This window comes from Protomyctophum bolini (genome assembly GCF_963924005.1).
Source record: "Protomyctophum bolini genome assembly, chromosome: 19".
Lineage (NCBI taxonomy): Eukaryota > Metazoa > Chordata > Actinopteri > Myctophiformes > Myctophidae > Protomyctophum > Protomyctophum bolini.
This window is the reverse complement of record NC_137880.1, coordinates 28627781-28648573: the sequence shown is the minus strand read 5'-3', so window position 1 is coordinate 28648573 and position 20793 is coordinate 28627781. Positions and strand designations below refer to the sequence as shown.

Below are 20793 nucleotides of genomic sequence, written 5' to 3'. Positions count from 1 at the left end.
GTAGGCATACTGTATATACTGGCCACACTGGCCAGTGGGTGTATATTTTCATATAGTTAAGTATAAGCTTGTTGAGGCTTAGGAATGTCCTGTGAAGCTTATAAGCACGACGACACACATCAGACTTGGCAAAGCACTGGAGTGGAATTATTATATGGTTTCCCTAAACATAATTGTACTTTTTGCTGTGCGTTACAGCAGTCAGAATCGTGATGGGCAAGTCGGCAATATGAAAACGGACACAGAGAATGCCAGCCGTGGGACAAAGAAGTCCAAGCTTCTTCGAGACAGAACAATGTCAAATGTACAAATGTCCAGAAAAATAGACAAATAAATAAGTGAACGAGTGGGACACAAAGAATGAGAGAGAGGGAAGTAAGGAAGAACATTGGACGGAGGATAGCAGGGAGGGGTGAGGGAGAGGATTGCACGGTTCACAAGCCGATCTATTGTCTTGCACTCAGCTCAATGATGTCATGTTGAAGAGTGACTCTCGGAGCAGTAAGTTAACGCTCAGAACAAGTGTCGGAGAGAGAGAGAGAGGGGAGGGCGGGGGGACGCTCATTCTCTGTTCTATGATCACAGTTTTTCATTTCATTTCATTGCCCAATGCCCATCCATCTGCCTGAGTCACCACTGCATTTTCTTCTCTGTCCTCAAATGTTTTTGTGGTTAAACAATTATACTTTTCTGGGTGGGATCAAGATTTATAAAGACCCAGCAACTGGATAGAATGTGAAACACAAACTTGGAGTCGAACCTTCAACCTTGAGTTTTCTGAAAAATTAAGTAATTTATAGTCGGCAACAATTATTGAGAGTGAGACCATTCCTTGTGCTCAGTTTACACTTCAGTTACCTAAATATCATCCAATATCAATATCCTGCACCTCTTTGCTCTGTGTGCTCACTGTGCTGTATGACATGGGTCAATTAGAACCTTTTTAAAGAGGGATTTAGCGCTGGCAGAATGTGTGTGTGTGTGTGTGTGTGTGTGGTATTAAGTCTGTGGGGCTGTGTGTGTGCACAAATGCGTGTGTCTGGGGGGTAGCTCCTTTTGTACTGTGTGAGATCTGATGGATGAAAGCTGACTCAGGGTGCATTGTGAGAAGGAAGAGGGGAGGAGGGGGCCAACAGAGAGAGGGAGGCAGAGAGATAAAGAAAGTGGACGACCCACAGCAGCTGTTCTGTGCGCCACCGCTAGCCTTGATCTTATTTGTGTCCTGTAGCCTCGGTGGCAACCCATCGTAGACCTCATCATATGACCGGAACAGGTTTACAGTAAGTGTTGAGAATCATTCTTTTATGCTTTATTTGGTCACACACTGCAAACTCCAGTCCTGAGTGTTGATTTCACACAGAGTGTGTCAAATATGGACTCTTGCTGGTCCTTTTTGATACTAGAGTATGAAAGGAGTTAAATTAACACTCAAGCTTTTGTGGTGCACATAGGGGTTTGATGCTGTGAACCACAGCGTGTCGACAAGCGTAAGTTGATTTGGTATGCGTGCCTGTGATTTGGTCATGTGACTCTTGACACTCTGGTGTCCTGATTCAGGAGAAGCCACCCGTCTGGAACCCCACAGTACAAATCTGATTTACACTTAACTTACGTAACTGTTTGTTACGAATTGCCTCTACGAGTACAAATTAGTTTTTTCCCCGGATACAAATAGTATGTATAGAAGCATTCAAGCTGCCCCGAGAGCAGTATTCAAAAGCTGCAGAGAGTGCGGTAAATCCAACACCAACTTGGGACTCCTGAATCGCTCCTATCTAGCATCATGGTTTTGAGCTCCACAGTGTTAACTAAAAGCTGCCGCGCTGCAGTGTATCTTCGCTCGCAATTTTAAAACAATTTGACCATTACACCTGTTTGACACCCGTGTTAGTAGCCCGGGCAGACCGTAGGCCTACTGAGCGCCACTCGCAGAGTTGTTTGAGTCGCTGGTGATGATGCCGTAAAGAGACTGGCTTCTCGTGGCTGTTTGCTGACCACTCCAGGGTGAAGAGCACTTCAGGTGACCATAAAGTGTGTGTGGCGGATGAAGTGGAGGGGTTGAAGTGTACCATGAGTCATGAACTGTGGCAAGAAGTGGCAGGGTGCAACAACAGGTGGAACGGAGTAATCAGACCCTATTTAGATGCTTCTGATGCAGAGATCAATTTATTGTACAAGAATGTGTGTGTGTTTTTGCTCAATCAGCAATATGTTTTGAAAACATGTTTGGCAAAAATATACTGTATTTGGGGGAAAAACGTATGTAATTTGATGTTGGATACATAGTTTTCTGTAACTCTTCTATAACGTATACCAAAGGAAACAACTACTGGCCCCGATCACTGGCGTAGCAGTCCGGCCACTTGTAGCCTGACGTTGTGGGTTAGAGCCCGACCCAGACGGCCTTGCTGCATCCATCCTCTTTCAGGAAAAGAGCAGATGGTCCTCATGCTGTATGTACGCTGTACATGCTCGCTGTGGACCTTATGGTCCTGCTGGTATATGTGAAGTGCACGGTGACTCGGTGAGGTATGCGTGCACCCAGCGACCCGGGTCTTTGTCTCTTTAAAGTGAAATGAAGGCCAGACATGGAGGCTAGTTTGAGCAGAGCCACACTCTCATTCACTCACACTGCTCTGGCAGCCAAGGTAGAGCTCACACACCTAATACCTTAAATACACACACACACACACACACACACACACACACACACACACACACACACACACCACACACACAGAGAGACAGAGAGCAGGGCTTTAGTTACCTTCTGTCCAGATTATGTTCAACCTGATCCGTGTAAATGATCTCTAATTATGGTCCTATAAGCCTGCAGGTTGGGACTGTTTCTCCTCGCTCTGTGTGTGTGTGTGTCCAGGAAGCTGTCAGGGTGTGTCCCAAACATGGAGCATGAAAGTGGGAAGGAGAGGCTGTGCAAACAGACGTTTAGACTCGAAACTCGAAACTTCTGACGTTTTGCAAGCAGTGACGTTTAGCAAGCAGTGGGCAAACAGAAGAAACTTCTGATGTTTAGCAGGCAGTGCGCAAACAGAAGTTTACTCTAAAGTTCTGAGTGAGAGAGAAAGATTGCTCTATAAACTTTAGATCAATTCCGCTTTGTCTCTGTAGCTCTCTCTCTCACTTGCTCTCTCTCTGATGGTTGGGTTTCATTGCAAACGGAAACATATGGCTGCTCTGTATTTACAGTTCGTGTGTGTGTGTGTGTGTGTGTGTGTGTGTGTGTGTGTGTTACTCGTCCGCACGCTAACGTCAGGACCATTAAGCTGCAGTATTATTACAGGCTTATCTCACGAGTGATAAAGCTAATGCATTTTGAGTCTAAAGCATAAACAGACCACAGTGTGACATATACCTTACTTAATGTGATAAGGAAGCATATACTATTTGTCAATAGATATGAAGTTGTGCAGTTACTCATTAATGTTGTGACACACTGCAGGCCTTTGTGCAGTGTGTGTGTATAGTTACTTGAATAGATGTAGATGCTTTAAGGCTGTGTGTGTGTGTGTGTGTGTGTGTGTGTGTGTGTGTGTGTGTGTGTGTGTGTGTGTGTGTGTGTGTGTGTGTGTGTGTAAGCAAGTATGTGTGTGTGCGCGCCCTCGCGCACATGTGAGAGTGCGCTCTCTCTGTGTTGTTTTGGACACTACATCTAATTCACAGATCTGGAATAGTTAAAAAGTGGGTCACACGTGAGTGTAAACATTTGGACACACGATTACAGTCACACAATGGATCGGTTCCAAACGTATGAGGTAAATGGATCGGTTCCAAACGTATGAGACAAATGCAATTTCACGTCACTTCAGTTTTTGATGCTTCACTTCACTCTTGCTATTCTTAGCACAACAAAAAACCTTTGAAAGAAGAAAAACATTGTAAAGAAATGATGATTCCGGGCGTCTCAGAGGATGTTTTTATGTATACTGCGATAGTCACCATAGTAGCCACAGTGTTGGCTAATTAGGTATTTTCTTTGTCACTCAAGTACTGAGACACAACAGTAAGAGTCAATTGATCTCGCCTGCAACAACCTCTGTAGTTAAGAGGGTGAGGGGGACTCGGTCGCTGCCTTGCTCAACGACACTGTGTCAGGGATCAAACGTGTGATCTTCCAGTTACAAGCCAGTGTTCAGTAGGCCATCCTGCCGCCACACAGAGCATTGTGCAAACCAGAAAGACCTTCCAGTGGTTTTTTGAAAGGCGAAAGAGCAAAGATGTTGTCGGGAATTCTTTTGAGCATGTTCCCAGTTTCACATTTCATGTTTTTTTGAACATGTGTGTGTGATCTACTGGGATGCTTTGATGGTGAGACGGGCCAGGATGAGGATGGGCTAGCGCTCCTGGCAGGGCATCTGATCTCAGTGTTGCCATAACATCAGCCTCACCGGGTCACTGGAATTATTGGCTTTGATAATAAAGACTTGTGTCAAACTCTTGACTACACTGGCAAACTCTTTTCCTTGTCTCCTCCTCATTTTCTCTGTCTCTCTCGCACGCGCAGTGCCCTCACAGTTCAATAGATGCACACGTGTGTGAAACCACACACACACACACACACACACACACACACACACACACACACACACACAGGGCTTCATTTGAAATGAAACTCTGGGAAAAAGGGTAACTCAAATATCAAACTGTGCAGTTTGAAACGGCGTGTGTGGTTTCACCTTTGCATTCCTAAAACTAGTGGGAGAGTAATCACACATTCACACGTCTTCACATCACAGACACACGGTTGTGTGCTGGGTTGGCACCAGTTTGACGCCCAACAGACTCCTGTAGTCACTATAACGCATGTACACACACACACACACACACACACACACACACACACACACACACACACACACACACACACACACACAACCCTGTCTCTCTTCCACAGAAATAGGGCTTTCATTCATTGCTCCAGAGAGAGGAATATGTAGTATTACACTGTTAATATGTACATTAAATCCGATCTGGCTTGTTCTCTCCTTCCAACACACACATACACATACACACACACATACACATACACATACACATACACATACACATACACATACACATACACATACACATACACATACACACATACGTGTGTGTTATGTTACATGCAGCTTATGTAGCTTTGGCTTTCACTGTGCCGTCAATCAAAATGTCGGCTCTGTGTGAGAAGTGTCGCTGGGTGGATCCGAGGACAGACCTGCGGTCAGTGTTTGGGAGGCTGCTGGACAGTGAGTGGTACACACACATGGCCGGTGGTCAGTGTTGCTGTGGTCAAGCGGAATGTGAGGAATTGGCCCCATGAACAGATAGACACTGTAAAGAACATGAAGGTGGTATTGTAACCGGTTGGACACAGTGAGTCCTTTTAGCACTAGGATACAGTGGGAGAGATTCAGAGCGCAGGGTGATGGGGCAGGGGGCTCCGTTGTGGACTGTCAGCCTTTTTAGGATCATTTCTGCAATTTGTTAGAAATCGGCCAGGAAGTGGAACTTAAAACCATTGAACGCTTTGAATAACATGACTGAAAACCCTGGAAATGCAACACAATGGCACACACAATGTTAATACAGTCTCTCTCTCTCTCTCTCTCTCTCCCTCCAGACGATTATCACTACCCCCCCGATGCGTTGCCTCCGCTCCCTGAAGTTCCGGGTGACTCCGGCTCGGTCCTGAGCTCCACCACCGACATTCCGGCCCGCTGCCTGCGCAACCCCGCCTTCTGCCGCGCCCCCTCGCGCTACTGCTCCGCCCACAGCATGGACTCCTCCCCCGACAGCGCCGCCGAGAGGCCCATCAGCTACAGCTCCACGTCGTCCTCCGCCTCGTCCCGGGACAGCCACTGCTCGCTGGGCAGCCGCACCACGCTGCTGGGCCCCGCGCCCCACTGTCACCCGCCGCTGGCCTCGGACCGGGACTCCGGGGCCATTCGACTGGAGCTGGTCCCGGCCCGGCAGCTAGGGGGGGGTGGGGAGGAGGAGGAGAGGAACGGCGGAGGAGGAGGGGTTGTCAGTCCAGAGTCGGACACGGGGAGGGGAACTGGGAGGCAGCAGGGCAGCGGACAGACCTCGACGGGTCACTCGGAACCAGAACTGAGCCCAGACGGAGGAGACGGGCCGGGACCGGGTCAGGGACCAAGAACGTATGTCGACATGGTGGTGCAGGAGATACTGGACACGGAGAGGACATATGTCCAGGACCTGCGTAGCATTGTGCAGGTAAGGAACACTTCCTATACATTTCACCCACACCCGCTCATAGGTGAAATCCAGTTGAATGCCCATTCTATACTGGGAACTCACACAGTGCAGAGGAGCTGGTGGGATGTCATGTAATCCTGTAGGAAATTGTGCTTTTAAAAGATTTTACAGATCTCAATGTGATAACGCTTGAACACTGAACAAACCGCATGAGGCGTTTCATCATTAATCTGGAAGTGTTTTGATGATGTGATGATTACTTAACTCTAAACTATTAATAATTAAGCTTGCTTCAAGAGTTTCACTGTGTGGCTGAAGGCTGCGCTGGGGAGACCAATAACAGATCACAGCCCACCTCTTGGCCATAAACGAATGCAGCATGAACAGATGGTAAAACCACTAAATGCCTGGCAAAGGGATGAAAGAATGAAAGTAATAATAATAATGATAATCGATTAGTATGTAAAAACTAGTTACACCAACATTGTCCTTGAGAAGCACTTTCTGCACTACCTACAGTATGTGTAGGTGAGGTATTTATGAAGACCACTGTTTACACCACTATTCAAAATGCCTTCAAGCAGCCAGTTTATGAGTGCGGGGAGTCAGGAGGATGCCATCTGGATTTTTGAGGGGCTCCTATTTCCAGCCTTGAGGGATTGTGTAAACACAAACATTGAAGACAAAAGACATTGAAGACAAAAGTGAGGACCAAAATTGTCATAGGCCAGAATGAGATGATGTATGATGACGTGTGATGATAAGAGTGCCCCTCACTTCACACGGGTGCGATTGTTTTCCTTCTAGTGTGGCTTTGTCACTGCATTGTGTCGTGTGTTTTAATTCTGTTCACTTCACAAACTGCACATGCCGCATACAGTGACGGCTGAGGGCAGAGAGAGAGAGAGAGAGACGACAGGAGTTGGATTCAAGTCCTCTCAACTCTGGCTGAGGACCTGGTCATTGCACTGACTGACTGAGCTACCAGGCTACAACACACAGTAGTAACTTTACTATCTCACCAGCTGTCAGAACACCTAGAAGCAGAAACTCAAAGTTCACGCCTGCCTCATTTGTAGTGTTGATTAGGCTGAATTGGAAAAGGTGTAGATGTACGAAACGAAGCGTGCTTTAAGACGGGTGTTGATCCAAAGCTTATTTTTACCAGCTGAAAACACAAGGCGCTTTCGTCCAAAATGCCTGCAGTTGAAAATACCTGTTAACGCACAGAATTGGTGCCCAGTGCCTCGTCATGCTGCTGCCGTTTCCAGCATAGTGTAAATATGTGGCGCTCCCATTGAAAACCATTGAAAACATACGCTGCACAGGAAAAGACATCTTGGTAGACATTGAACACAGACCCTTACATTATAAAACTTTAATCAATCGAACGGACCAAAACATGATGTGGTGTGCAAATAAAAATAAAATAAAAGTTCATGGTTTAAGTTATGCAAAGGCCTTTTTATGGAAACCAAACCCCTGTCCTTACTCCAATTCTCTATGGTTGTTGTGAAACTTTAACTAAAACGTTTCCAAAAAACCAACGCCTTCATGTCCGAAGTCCATGACCCACTTGAGCCAGGATGGAGTAGCAGGACATGAATGTGTTTTTAGGATAGCTGTTTGACCCCTGGTCGTGTTTTAGGGCTGGGGGGGGGGGGGGGTTAAATCACCGTCTAGATAACAGACAGGCTTTTACCTCTTCATGTTTCTCCCTGCAGGGCTTTACCTCACACACGTGACAGACACAGCTCGTTGCCTGCCTGCCTGCCTGCCGGTGGGGACCTCTAGATACAATAAGGTCACCTGCGCTCACAGGCGGGGTTAGGCCGAGACACACAACACCAGTGCCTTTGTGCTGCGGGCGTAGGCACGCCTTCATACATCCACTTGTGCACCCACATGCATGCTTGCATGCGCGCGCACACACACACACACACACACACACACACACACACACACACACACACACACACACACACACACACACACACACACACATACACACACAGTTTAAGGTCAGCTTTGAACTATACAGAGACATTTTCTTTCATTCAGTGCTTTAGTTGCTTTGTAAGGTTTTGTCAAAGAGTGGGTGTAGTGGTTCGTATCAAAGGTTGTTGTCCCCCCCCCCCCCCCCACTCTCTTATTGTATTACCATGCACTTCTGCTGAAACGCACCATGCAAGCGTCAGTGCACTATTATGACTCTAATTTATTCTTGTATGACAGTGAAAAGACAATGTAAGACGGATGTGTGCGTGTTTGCGTGCGTGTGTGTGTGTGACCTTTCACACTCATTGGAACTTAGCCCATGCACTTTTCCCATATCCCCTGCTCTGTGTTGCTTCCTCTCCCAGTTTTGGCTGCGGGTTCACAGGCCAAGGTGCGATTGTGTGTGTGTGTGCACACGTGCTTTTTGTGTGCTCTGCGTTGAGTGCGTGTGGTCGGTTAGGAAAGGTTTGTAACGAGAACGGCTGCTGTCAAAGGGGTCCCAGCTAGCAGGAAGCTCTCAGGCTCCCAGGGGACGGGGATAAGGAAGTGGAGTGAGGCTTCGTGGTGGTGGGGTGGGGTCTGGTCGTGTCAGCATGCACCCCTCCCCCCCCTGTCACCCCTGGTCCTTGCCCTTGTCCACCCCACCCCCAGTTCAGGGCCAAGGACGCAGTTACACAGTAAAGTCACCGGTGTTCATTTCCCTCTGAGAGTGTACAAATGGAACCGAACAGACTTAAGGCTCCATTTGGACACTCAACAGAGTTACAGATGGCCTACTACGTATGGGAGAGGGATTTAACATTTAGATAACACTGTCTAAAAATGGGTTAACAAAACATCGGGCAGAGCCGCGGAACTGCACATAATACCCTCTCGCTGCTCGTCTGCCTAAACCAGAACCCACACCTCTCAATCACCATTAGCTGCCTGAGGAGACCACCCACCCCTACACCACACGCTAAAATCCTTTGTGTTCATTTAACTCGGTCGGTCACTCATTTGGGTAAATTGTTAACTCTCAGACTTAAACTAACACTGAGGATTTTACTGTGCACACTTTGATGCAGTCATTCTTCATGGATACTTTGAGACAGACCCATCCATTTGGCTGTTCTTTAGCCCTTTATTAATGACCGTGAATGGCCCTCCCAAACGAACGCCTCCCTCGGCGATGGACCGGTTCCACTTATCTGTATGAATGGAGCTTTTAACATTTGCACTTTGGCTGCGCTATCAATAAATCTGCCATTGTGCACTGCTGGTGTGTGGTGCAGTGGATCAACCCTATATATCCATGATGACAATAAGCACTTTACACTCCATACCATAAGCGCTGACCCTCCTCCTGCTCCCTTTTCCCAGAATCCCTTGCACGACAGACTGCGTCCCATAAAGTCGGGGGACGCGGGAAGAGGGTGTGACGACTGACGACCAAAAATACAAATATTTACCCAGACTCCTGTGGGCTCACCTGTGTTCCATCTGTCAATGGGCGGGACATCTGTGTGTGTATTGATGTATATACATTGGCTTTCATGCATGTATCAAATGGTCTATTCATGTGCAGAAAAAGTGATTTTGTGTGTGTGTGTGTGTGTGTGTGTGTGTGTGAGTGCAGTGTGAGTGATCCATTGTAGTGTACTGTACATACAGGCTTTTGTTAGCTATTTATTTGTTAGTTCAGTGCGATCACCCACACTCCCTGACTGGATCAATGTGTCTAATGAGTCCAATCAGTCTTCTCCAAACAACCTCAGAGACAAACCTCTCTGATCTCTCTCTCTCTCTCTCCCCTCCACCCAGCCCCTCCCTCACCCTCTCAGACCTGGAACCCATTGCCCTGGCGGTTTGATGTTGACCAGGAATTTGGGATTAAAGTGGGAACACCATGGACCTTGCAGGAATACTCAAACAGTGTTTAGGGCAGGAGGGCTTCGGGGAGGGAGAGAGGCTGTCTGTGGGCTCTGAGTAATGGGAGAGGGATGTTTGAACTTTGCATTGTGTGACTGAATGGACTTCCCACTGTGGTGCGAAGTGAGGAATATGTTTGCATGTGCAGGAAATGAAAGGCAGAATCGGAGAAAGTGTGTATTTGTTTTGTAGAGGGTTAACGTTTAACACGTGAAAGACTCACGCTACGTCTTAGGCTATAACTATAAGCAGGGAGTGCAGTACCCATGTGTGTGTGTGAGTATCTTTATCATGATTTTGCATGCGTGTGCCTTGTGTGCAAGCTGCACGCATGCACGCTTGCACACACCTGTGTGTGTGTGTGTGTGTGTGTGTGTGTGTGTGTGTGTGTGTGTGTCTCTCTGCAGCTGAACAACACTGCTCATTGTCATGCCCCCATCAGGCCCTTGCTTGAGTGTGTTGATTGAAGAGGGGCAGGCCAGGTCATCTCCGGTGACCCATGGCTAATAAAGCATCACTTTACGCATCACCTCCGATGGTCAACCAAAACCTAAACATGACCCCCTGACACAACCCTCAAACGTAACCGCTAGCATTGCTAAAAAGGGCCAAACTTCAAACCCGATACTTAACCTGCAAATATGCATTTGTTTTGTAATTGGTCACGTTGTGAAATAAAACATATTTCTGACAGTTTTGGGTCCATTCCCGCTATAGCACATTACTAGAGTGTCTCTAGAGATCACTCCTCGTCAAGGGGGAGGGTATGGACGGCCAGGGGGAGGGTATGGACGGCCATGACACTCGAGCCACGACAACAGTCGTCTTAGACCGTTATATAGAGAACAATTGGTCTGAATTATTCCGTTGGCCGTTGCAGTTTGCCTCACGCAGGCTGATTGCGTCTCATGATATTCCACTTACCCTCTTAAGTTTCAGAGGGTATTATGAGATACCACTATTCACATTTATCTTGGTTATCGGTTGCTCTTGCAACACCTTACTGTAGTTCAATGGAATCACAACACCTTACTGTAGTTCAATGGAATCACAACACCTTACTGTAGTTCAATGGAATCACAACACCTTACTGTAGTTCAATGGAATCACAACACCTTACTGTAGTTCAATGGAATCACAACACCTTACTGTAGTTCAATGGAATCACAACACCTTACTGTAGTTCATGTAGTGTTAGGAAAACAACAAAGCACATTGATAGGATTTACTGTCAGACTTTTCACAAACATTTTCATTCCCATATCTGGGAGGGACGGCCCATCAGCTGTTTAAATCCCAGACCAATCAGCTGTTTATATCCCAGAGACTGTGCTAGAGTTGCTAGTTGATTAGCTACAATACATATACATTAATATAATTAAATGCAGCGGAATACAGCTAAATAGATTCAGGAGAATAGGAAGTACATTTACACAACATGAAATTAACTGTTGCTATAATGGAGGTGATGAATTAAAATGTGCCTTGATGTTGACTGTCCAGTTTCATAATGTTGCTAACCACAGTTTTTGGAATTCTGTTTCAAGTTGTTGCAAGTTTCAACTTGGCTCATCATAAATCTTTGTTCTGAAGAAGGCTTTTACTCGCCCAGCTGTTGTCACGATGAGCTGTTTTGTTATTTCAGCATTTAAGGCAGGCATGAGTCAAATCATTTAAAACCTCACACAGCAAGCATATTTAATAAAAAGTAAACAAAGTTTTAACTTCACCACACGCTGTGGTTTAGTTTGAAGCCAGTGTGATATGTTCATTAGGGGTAGTGTTGTGTGTGCGTTAACGCTGCGTCAATGCAGACTCGACGTCAGAGGGTGTTACAGTCAACTCCCTGCTATTTAGTACAGCCTTCAATTTGAAGTGTCTTGTTTGTGCCTTGCATAGCTGCTGCCGCCATCAATATGTGAAATACATGTGCATGTGAATGGTCTGGGTGGTGTAGGGGTGAAACACTAGGCCACCACAAGGGGTCATCCCTATGTTCCCCAGGTTCTATGTTCCCTACCTTAGGGTTTAGGGTTAGCGTTAGGTTTTAAGGACTTGTGTGTTTTGTACCATACAACTGTATGTACAGAACAAAGAATGTTTGCTTTTGCCATCTTTGTTGAAGAAGAGTCTGAGCAATTATGTTTTATTTTATGCCAGTGTTAATTTTTTGTTGGCTAAGACTAGATAGTTTAGACCTAAAGTTCAATGGACTGTTCAAAGACTGAGCTTAAATCAGAATGTGCTACTAAAAGTAAGACTAAGTTACTAATACTTACTAGAATTACTCAAATTACTAGGTTAGATTTCTGGTTTAGGTTTATTCTAAGTGGGGAACAAAGAACCTTTTTTTGTGGGGTGGGGAACATAGAACCTGGGGAACATACTGTAGGTACGCTCCCCACCACAACTACAGTCTGAGGCCCAGGTTAAATTCCTGCCAAAGTGAACACGCTTGGCACTGTCTGTCAACTTCACATATTCTTGTCAGTGCTCATGTTAGTCAGTCAGTTGCCTCTCGCAATTTTCAAATGCCTCGATCATACAGTCTGGAGAACGGAAGCTTTGATCATGAGCAAGCCGATAAAGTGGAAGTGAAGTCTCCTCCCCACTTCCATTTCGTCTTTACAGTCGCACAAATCTATCCTAAGAGCTAGCAGGTGCAGTACTTAGTTTAGACAGTTTTTGGTTTAGACTAGTCATTGGTTAGACCAGTCATTACTAGTCCTACAACTACAACCTATCTCAAACCCTCACCCTAAACCTAACCTCCCACGGGGCAGCACACCTAAACCTAACCTTAACCCATGTCTAACCAATGACTAGTCTAAACTAAGTATGCACGCCCTTGCTAGCTATAGCTTAGATATAGCTATAGCTTCCGGGAGGTGTAGTTCCAGTCTCTATATAGCGTTTAGAGACTGTTGAAGACTGTTGAAGCCTGGCTACGCGAGACTAGTCAGTCAGGGCACCTGTGCACCTTGTGCAGTGGGGAAGGGAGATGGCAGGAACCTCTGCAATCTGCACGCTTGCGCACTCTCAGTGAAAGTCATGCTGTCAAGTGAAAAGGATTCGGAGGAGAGGTTGTCTTCACCCTGTGCAGGACAACAGGGTACGGTTTGGCAGCAACAGGGACCACATTACACTATGAGTAGTCTCTGTTGCTCAATGCTCTCTATCATTCTATATATGTCTCCCTCTCATTGTCTTTCTGTTTCTCTCCTTCCTTTCTCTTGTTGTCTGTCCCTCCCTGCTCGTGGGAATATCACCCAACAAATAACACAATCCAGTGATTTGAGTGCCAGCGTGCCAGGGTGAGGCACACAATATCCCACACTCTTAATAATGAAGACTAATAATGACTAAAAGCCAGGACTGGGAAACGTAACCACACACACACACACACACACACACACACACACACACACACACACACACAGACACACACACACACACACACACACACACACACACACACAGAGACAGACAGACAGACATGTGCGTGTTTAAGTGATCTGCGGGTGTGTGTTTGTACATGTTGTGGGCTAGCCCAGTACTTTTCTCTATGTTGTAATGTCTTGGTCCTGCCCAGCTGCAGACGTTTGTGTGGTTTGAAAACCATTACTGTGCTTGAAACTCAACTGCATGATTGGCGTGAAGTGCACAGCTAAATCCAGAGTACCAATTTAAATCTGAAAGTGTAAAGAATAGTGAATGAATTGATTGATACTCAATGTGTGGCTGTGTTCAATGGCACCTTTGTTTCTGGTGCGTTGATGTGCTTTGGGGGCAGGACCTCGCCTGGTAACTGTTAAATTAATAGCCTGCAGGTATAGATGCTATCAGTACTTAACCCATCTGTCAGCGAGACAGACGAAAAGAGAGACGCGACGGAGGAAGAGAAAAAGGAAAGGGTAGTTGTCGGGGGGGGGGCGTTCTCCCTTCCTCTCCATTTTTTGTCTTTTATCTCCAAAAAGCTGCAAATGATGCCACATACAGAAATACCTGTACACGATAAATGTCTACGACTGCTATTTTTTTTCTGTCCCTGCCTCGTCTACCCGTCTCTGTCTCGCACAGCTTTTCCTGCAGGGCAGAGAGAAAGCTGGGCGTGTTACTGTATAGCATGTAATCTGCTAGAGATAAGTCGGAGAGTTAATTCTGTTTCCACAAGAATAAGCATCCCCGTGAAACACAGCAAACACCTCCTTTCGTCCGTCTCGTTGGCATTGTTGTAGTCTACCGTTTTATATGTATACGCAAAGTTTCAATCTAATATACCACTGCGCTGCTGCCTCGGGCAATATGCATATGCATTAGGGGCAGTCGGCAGATGAACTCTGGCTGGGGCCAGGCTAATACATTTCGGCCATTTGAAAATAGCAGATCTACAAGCTCACAGTGAGCTTGTAGATCTGCTATTTTCCAAAATATTTTTTGTATACATTTGAAAACTTGAAAGGGGACATTCTGCATGATGAGTACTTTTACATTTGGTAAATTAATTTGATGCCAATACTTTTGTACTTTTACTCAAGTGCATTTTAAATGCCTGACTTTTACATGTAACAGAATATTACTACAATACTCTACTACATTAGAGTATTGATACTTTTACATTTAAGTAAAAAGAATTGCGTACTTTTTCCAGCTGCTGTTTCGTTGTATGTGTACACGCTTCAGAGTTATGTTAACACCAATGCTTTTCTATTGTGTACAGTCGCTCACACATCACTGCTGATTGGATTTCCTTCTTCATACTTTGATGTGTACCACTCCTGACACCGTCTCCCCCTCCCCCCCCCCCCCCCCCCTGTCTGCAGGACTATCTGGAATGTATCAGTAACCAGTCTCGCCTGGCCCTGAGCGCAGAGGATAAAGGCTCTCTATTCGGCAACATCCGAGACATCCACCACTTTAACAGGTACAGCACAGCCGACGTTAATGCTGCATCACCATAATGTACAGTATAGTGTATCACAAGCATAATGGTAATATCGCTGTAATGGTCTTTGTACGCGGCGGAGCAATTGACACACCTAGAGGTTCCTTTTCAACAGGGGGAGCGGGGCAGGCAGGGAGGGAGGGGAGCGGGGCAGGCAGGGAGGGGAGCGGGGCAGGCAGGGAGGGCAGCGGGGCAGGCAGGGAGGGGAGCGGGGCAGGCAGGGAGGGGAGCGGGGCAGGCAGGGAGGGGAGCGGGGCAGGCAGGGAGGGGATGCCAACATGACGGACGGAGCGACAAGCGAGCACGGTCCCGTGAAGACGTGCTCGTCTCTCACACATTTTTGCGGGCTATATTCTGTCTTTATTTGGATAGTGCAGTGGAGAGTGACGGGGAGTGACACGCAGTAAAGGTCGTTGGGCATTAAAGCCTGTGTGGTATGCGCCTTAACCACTGTAGGCCACCGGCGCCCCACACACAGTTTAGTGTCAGCCATCTCGGGAAACTCGTGTTAACGAACGCCTGATTAGGTTGAAACACACTGAAAAACCTCGTTATCGTGTCGGATGTGTGGGCCACTTCTTTGCTTGTTTGAAAGGATAGAAGACGATTTTCCAATTTTAAGGCGCTGGGCTTCTCGATGGTGTCTCGCCAAGAGAGACTCGAGTGTCTGTGGGGTCTTTCTGACCCATTTTGAGATTTTTAAGTTGATTATCTTTGCCCATGAAGCTCTTAGAAGGGGGGGTTCTAAATGAACACATACAGTACATGTCCGTAACTCTGAGAGTATACAAATGGAACCCTTTTCCATTTGTACACTCACAGTTATGGGAGTCCTTGAAATAAAAAGGTTTCAGAACCACCTCTCTACACAGTGCTGAACAGTCCTCTATTCACATGAGGAGCGCAATTCGTAATGTATATCACAAGTAGGCGCCTGTCGGCGGCCTCCTGTCTGTCCTCACTCCAGCATCCTAATTTCCTTCCTGCCATTGAAACCCAGTCAAAGCACCTGTTTATTTCAGCTGTGGGCATTTCTTGTTGTTGCAGTCAGGTGTGTGTGTGCACGTGTGGTCTGTGTGTCTGTGCGGGCTCGGTCTGCATATTTGGTTCCACGACACCACGCTGAACTTTGCATGAGTTCAGTGAGTCTAGGTATTCATTCTGGGTGGCTACGGTAGTATCAGCCATGGTGGTCCGGACGCGCACTCTTTCTCTACCCTATTCATTTCTCAGCTGGCGCACAATGAGAACCTGGAAAAGAGGAACATAAAAGGCTGTTTAAAGCGGTCACAATGACCTCATGTAACAACCATGAAACAATAACTTCACAATTGTTTTCCATAGGAAAGGCAAACAAACACACACATGCGCGCGCACACGCACGCACGCACGCACTCACTCACTCACTCACTCACTCACTCACTCACTCACTCACACACACACACGCGCATACACAGTACACACACACACACACACACACACACACACACACACACACACTCTCTCTCTCCTGATTTCAATACATGGAAGTCACTTATTTGTTTAGAGCAAGATGCCCTAGGACCTGCTTTCTATACTCATGGTGACTCTTGTCCCTGACATTTAGTGACATTGTTTGGAACAATGAACGACGAGGAAACCGTTTTGACAGTTTTTATTATTTCCACAATTGAATCTGACAGATGAATTGGGTGTGTGTGTGTGGGTGTGTGTGGGAGAGAGATTGTAGCTACATAATGTGCTGTAAATGTTAATGCTTTAGCAGCAAATTCTATGCTTGTATGTGTGTGTTCTGCATACTACCTCGAATACTGATGTTTTATCATGTCAATGTGTGTTCCAGAGACCTGCTCCATGACCTTGAGAAGTGCAACTCGGACCCTGTGGCCATCGCAGAGTGCTTCGTAGCCAAGGTGAGGAACTTAAATCTGCCTTGTCTTTACTCCCTGCTCCCCAGCCTGTTGAGACCTGTCCTAACAGCTGGTACACGCACACACACACACACACACACACACACACACACACACACACACACACACACACACACACACACACACACACCTAGGATAATGAAAATGGCTGGCTGTGCAATTGTAAAACTTTAACATGATTGGTTGCCTAAATCAAATGTAGAATGGATGATGATGATGGGTACTACTGGCACATAATTCAGTGCGTCTAACCTTGCATAAGGTCAGGGAAATCTGTCTGGCCCAGCCGTGTTGTCTGTGTTTTTACAGTGGACAGACACACGAGTGGAATGCGATTCTCAAGTGCAGGAGGGCTGGCAGGGGGAAAAGGAGAATTTCAGAGGAATTTTAAGGACTGTCCAAATGTATAATCATCTCCCTTTACTGGAGACTTTTAAGTAGTTCTTCAAGAAGGAAAATATGGACTCGGCAATCACGGCTTCTTCCTCTCTCTCTGTATACTGTATTTGTGTAGTCGATTATATGGTCTGCATTTCTATAGCGCACGCACATCCGCACGCACATCCGCCCGCTGCCGTGCCCAGGTGCAGGACAAACAACAGTTCAGCATAAAATTAAAATAAAGTCCCCACACTGGCTAGAAATGCTCCACTGGGTTTTATTGGGCGCTCAACGTTTCCATCAACAGATCTTCTTCAGGAATGTTCCTGATGTAGAACATATACCAACACAACAACGTATTACACATACATTCTAAATTACACACACACACACACACACACACACACACACACACACACACACACAGAGGAATATATAGGCTACAGTAAGAACAGTGGATCTATGACACCCCTAACAGATTATGGAAACAAAGATAAGAACAAAAATGAGCAAGCATGCATCTCACGTCAGTCAGTCCCTCTGATACAGTAGTGGACAGTCATCATATCATGATTATCGATATGCTTATGCAGATAAATGTTTCGCTACTGAGTCAGGTGTTTCGCCACTGAGTCAGGCAGCTGAGGTCATATAATATCACGGCCATGACCATGACCGTCCCTTTCCCAGGCGGCTGCTCCATCCACTGCTGCCCCATTATTCCTATACGTATATTTGTGTTCCAAATATTTATATATCCCACTGGCTCCAATTCGCTTTTCTGCGTCTCGCCACCTCTGAGTCTCATAAAAACTATTATATCATCATGTCCCACGATGATAACTCGCCAGCCACATTCCAACACATCCTCTAAAACACTGCCCTCCCTCTCTCTACTCTCTACTACCACAATTACACACAATAACACACTGTAACTGTAGCTGTCTGGCCACGTATAAAGTGAGTGTCGTTCAGTCATGCAGGCTTCCTAAATGCAGTAGCTGTTGTCGAGATGCTTGTTTTACTGCTAACCACACCGCCATCTTACGCAATTAACTGGAATCCATAAACAAAACAAGATGCAGACAATGATGCAAGCCACCATTTAAAACCCAATTTGGGAGAATGTTTCCAATTGGTAAAGGGCAAAGAAGGCCACGGTACTAATGAGTTGTTTGCTTGATTACTACCAGTCAGTCAGCCAATCCGTTTCCATATTAAATTAGCTTAATTAGCTTAACTCTGGCCTATTGGAGGTGCTGGTGATCTTTAGGTATTTACTATACAAATGAGTGAAAAGTCATTATGGTGTTGACGTTGTGGTCATAAAGTTCTGAAATACTTTATTGGGGCTAATCTGGCACATGAGACCCATGTGGGTTTTGTGATTAGCTTTTGGAATAGTAGTAAATGTTATGGGCCCTTTCTGATAACACAGCTGTAGATAGACCTTGGCTCAAGGTATCTCTGCGCATCGGAGTATGTGTGGGTGTGCATTTGTGTGTGCGTGTGTATGTATGTGTGTGTGTGTGTGTGTGTGTACATGTGTGTGACTGACTGCATGTGTGTGTGTATTTGCATGGATGCGTCAGTGAGTTTAATGAGGTCATGCACTTGTGTAAGGTCAGTAGCCAGACCGCTGCCTGGAAATCTGTGTAGTCTTCACTGGCCATCACGCCCTTGTGAATCTGAGACATGTTAAGGAAAGTGTGTGTGTGTGTGTGTGTGTGTGTGTGTGTGTGTGTGTGTGTGTGTGTGTGTGTGTGTGTGTGTGTGTGTGTGTGTGTGTGTGTGTGTGTGTGTGTGTGTGTGTGTGTGTGTGTGTGTGTGTGTGTGTGTGTGTGTGTGTGTGTGTGTGTGTGTGTGTGTGTGTGTGTGTGTGTGTGTGTGTGCATGTGCGTGCGTGCGTGCGTGCGTGCGTTAACAGTCTTCTTTTCACTCTTTACCCTTTACCAGAAGTCTTCTTATCAGCCTGACTTCTGGTAAAGGGGCTGAATTATACGAGAACCTATAGTGTTCTGTGAAGCTTAGTCATGGTCACATAGACCCAGAGAAACCACACACACACGCGCGCACACACACACACACACACACACACACACACACACACACACACACACACACACACACACACACACACACACACACACACACACACACACACACAACTGCAATTGCTTCAGCAGACTTGGGAGTCAGACAAGAATCACAGAGCAGGAAAAGTGTTTGAAGCAGGGGAAGTAGATTGTACTGATCATAAATCTGTTGCTCTCACCTCTCAGATAATTGGCCATCCTGGTGATCCCAAGTTCCACTCCTACAGTGAAATGTGTTGACTAAGCCTCTAAGGCTTTTATGGGTCGCTACATGCTGACTGAAGCAGGGAGAACGCAATTAAAACAAGATCACGGCCTTATCGCACCAACAAATGAAATGGCTTCAGCACTTAATTTTAAAACTCATTCGCCATGTCCAGACTCTAGGGACAAATCCATATACCAGCAAAACCTATTGCTGTGATGACGATGAAGAAATCTATTTCTGTGCAATGTCATAACGTTTAAGGGATTTGTCCCCCACCAATCAAAGCCAAGCCATTAAGAAAGTCATATAAAATGGAGCCAAGCTGTTTTTGGCTCCATTTTCTAGAGTGGACTCAAGGTTAGGTCATTAATCTTCATAAACGTTTAGAATGTAGATGCAAAGAATGATGCAAAGAACGCTTTCATGCAGTGTTTGGATACAGCAGCTCGCCTATAAGTTCATGTCATTTTACAAGGGATTTATATTAAAGATGTGGGTTATTTCTGGTTGGTTTCAAAGCTCTGGGTTCAAAGCGTGGGCGCGCATGTGTGTAAATAGTCTGTGCCTGCATGCATGCTGGGTACAAATTTGCAGTCCTGCTGTGGTTTTGGATGCCTTTAGGGGTATTAGAGTGAGTGTGTGCGCGTGTGTGCGTGTGTCATCAGAAATCAATGGTGGCACATCTGGTTGTGTTTAGGCCTGGTCTGTGGTAGCAGACTGCTGGAGACGAAGAGAGAGCTCTGCTCTTCAATTTAGAACGGTTCCCATGGAGCACCTCAGAGATGTTTAGAACGGTTCCCATGGAGCACCTCAGAGATGTTTAGAACGGTTCCCATGGAGCACCTCAGAGATGTTTAGAACCGTTCCCATGGAGCACCTCAGAGATGCAATGTGTGTGTGTGTGTGTGTTCGTTCTATCTCTTTGGCCGGAAGCACTATTTTTGCTCCATTATTAACTACGCGATTGTTTGCTGCGGTTTAAATAGAAATGTATAAACACATGCGACCCATAGGCTGTGTGTGTGTGTGTGTGTGTGTGTGTGTGTGTGTGTGTGTGTGTGTGTGGGGTGGGGTGGGGGATCAGGACAGTCTCCCATCATCTGACCT

The 20793-nt window shown here is 46.2% G+C and overlaps 1 protein-coding gene across 2 annotated transcripts in view; it reads left to right on the top strand.

Moving 5' to 3' along the window:
• LOC308334349 (pleckstrin homology domain-containing family G member 1) overlaps window positions 1-20793 on the top strand; it is a 49294-nt gene that overhangs the window by 14217 nt on the left and 14284 nt on the right. For both annotated transcript variants that reach the window (XM_080791071.1, XM_080791070.1), the window contains exons 2-4: window positions 5621-6234; window positions 14949-15049; window positions 16914-16983. In XM_080791071.1, the coding sequence (XP_080647197.1) occupies window positions 5776-6234; window positions 14949-15049; window positions 16914-16983 (630 nt within the window). In that variant the 5' untranslated portion in view covers window positions 5621-5775. The remainder of the gene's footprint in view (window positions 1-5620; window positions 6235-14948; window positions 15050-16913; window positions 16984-20793) is intronic.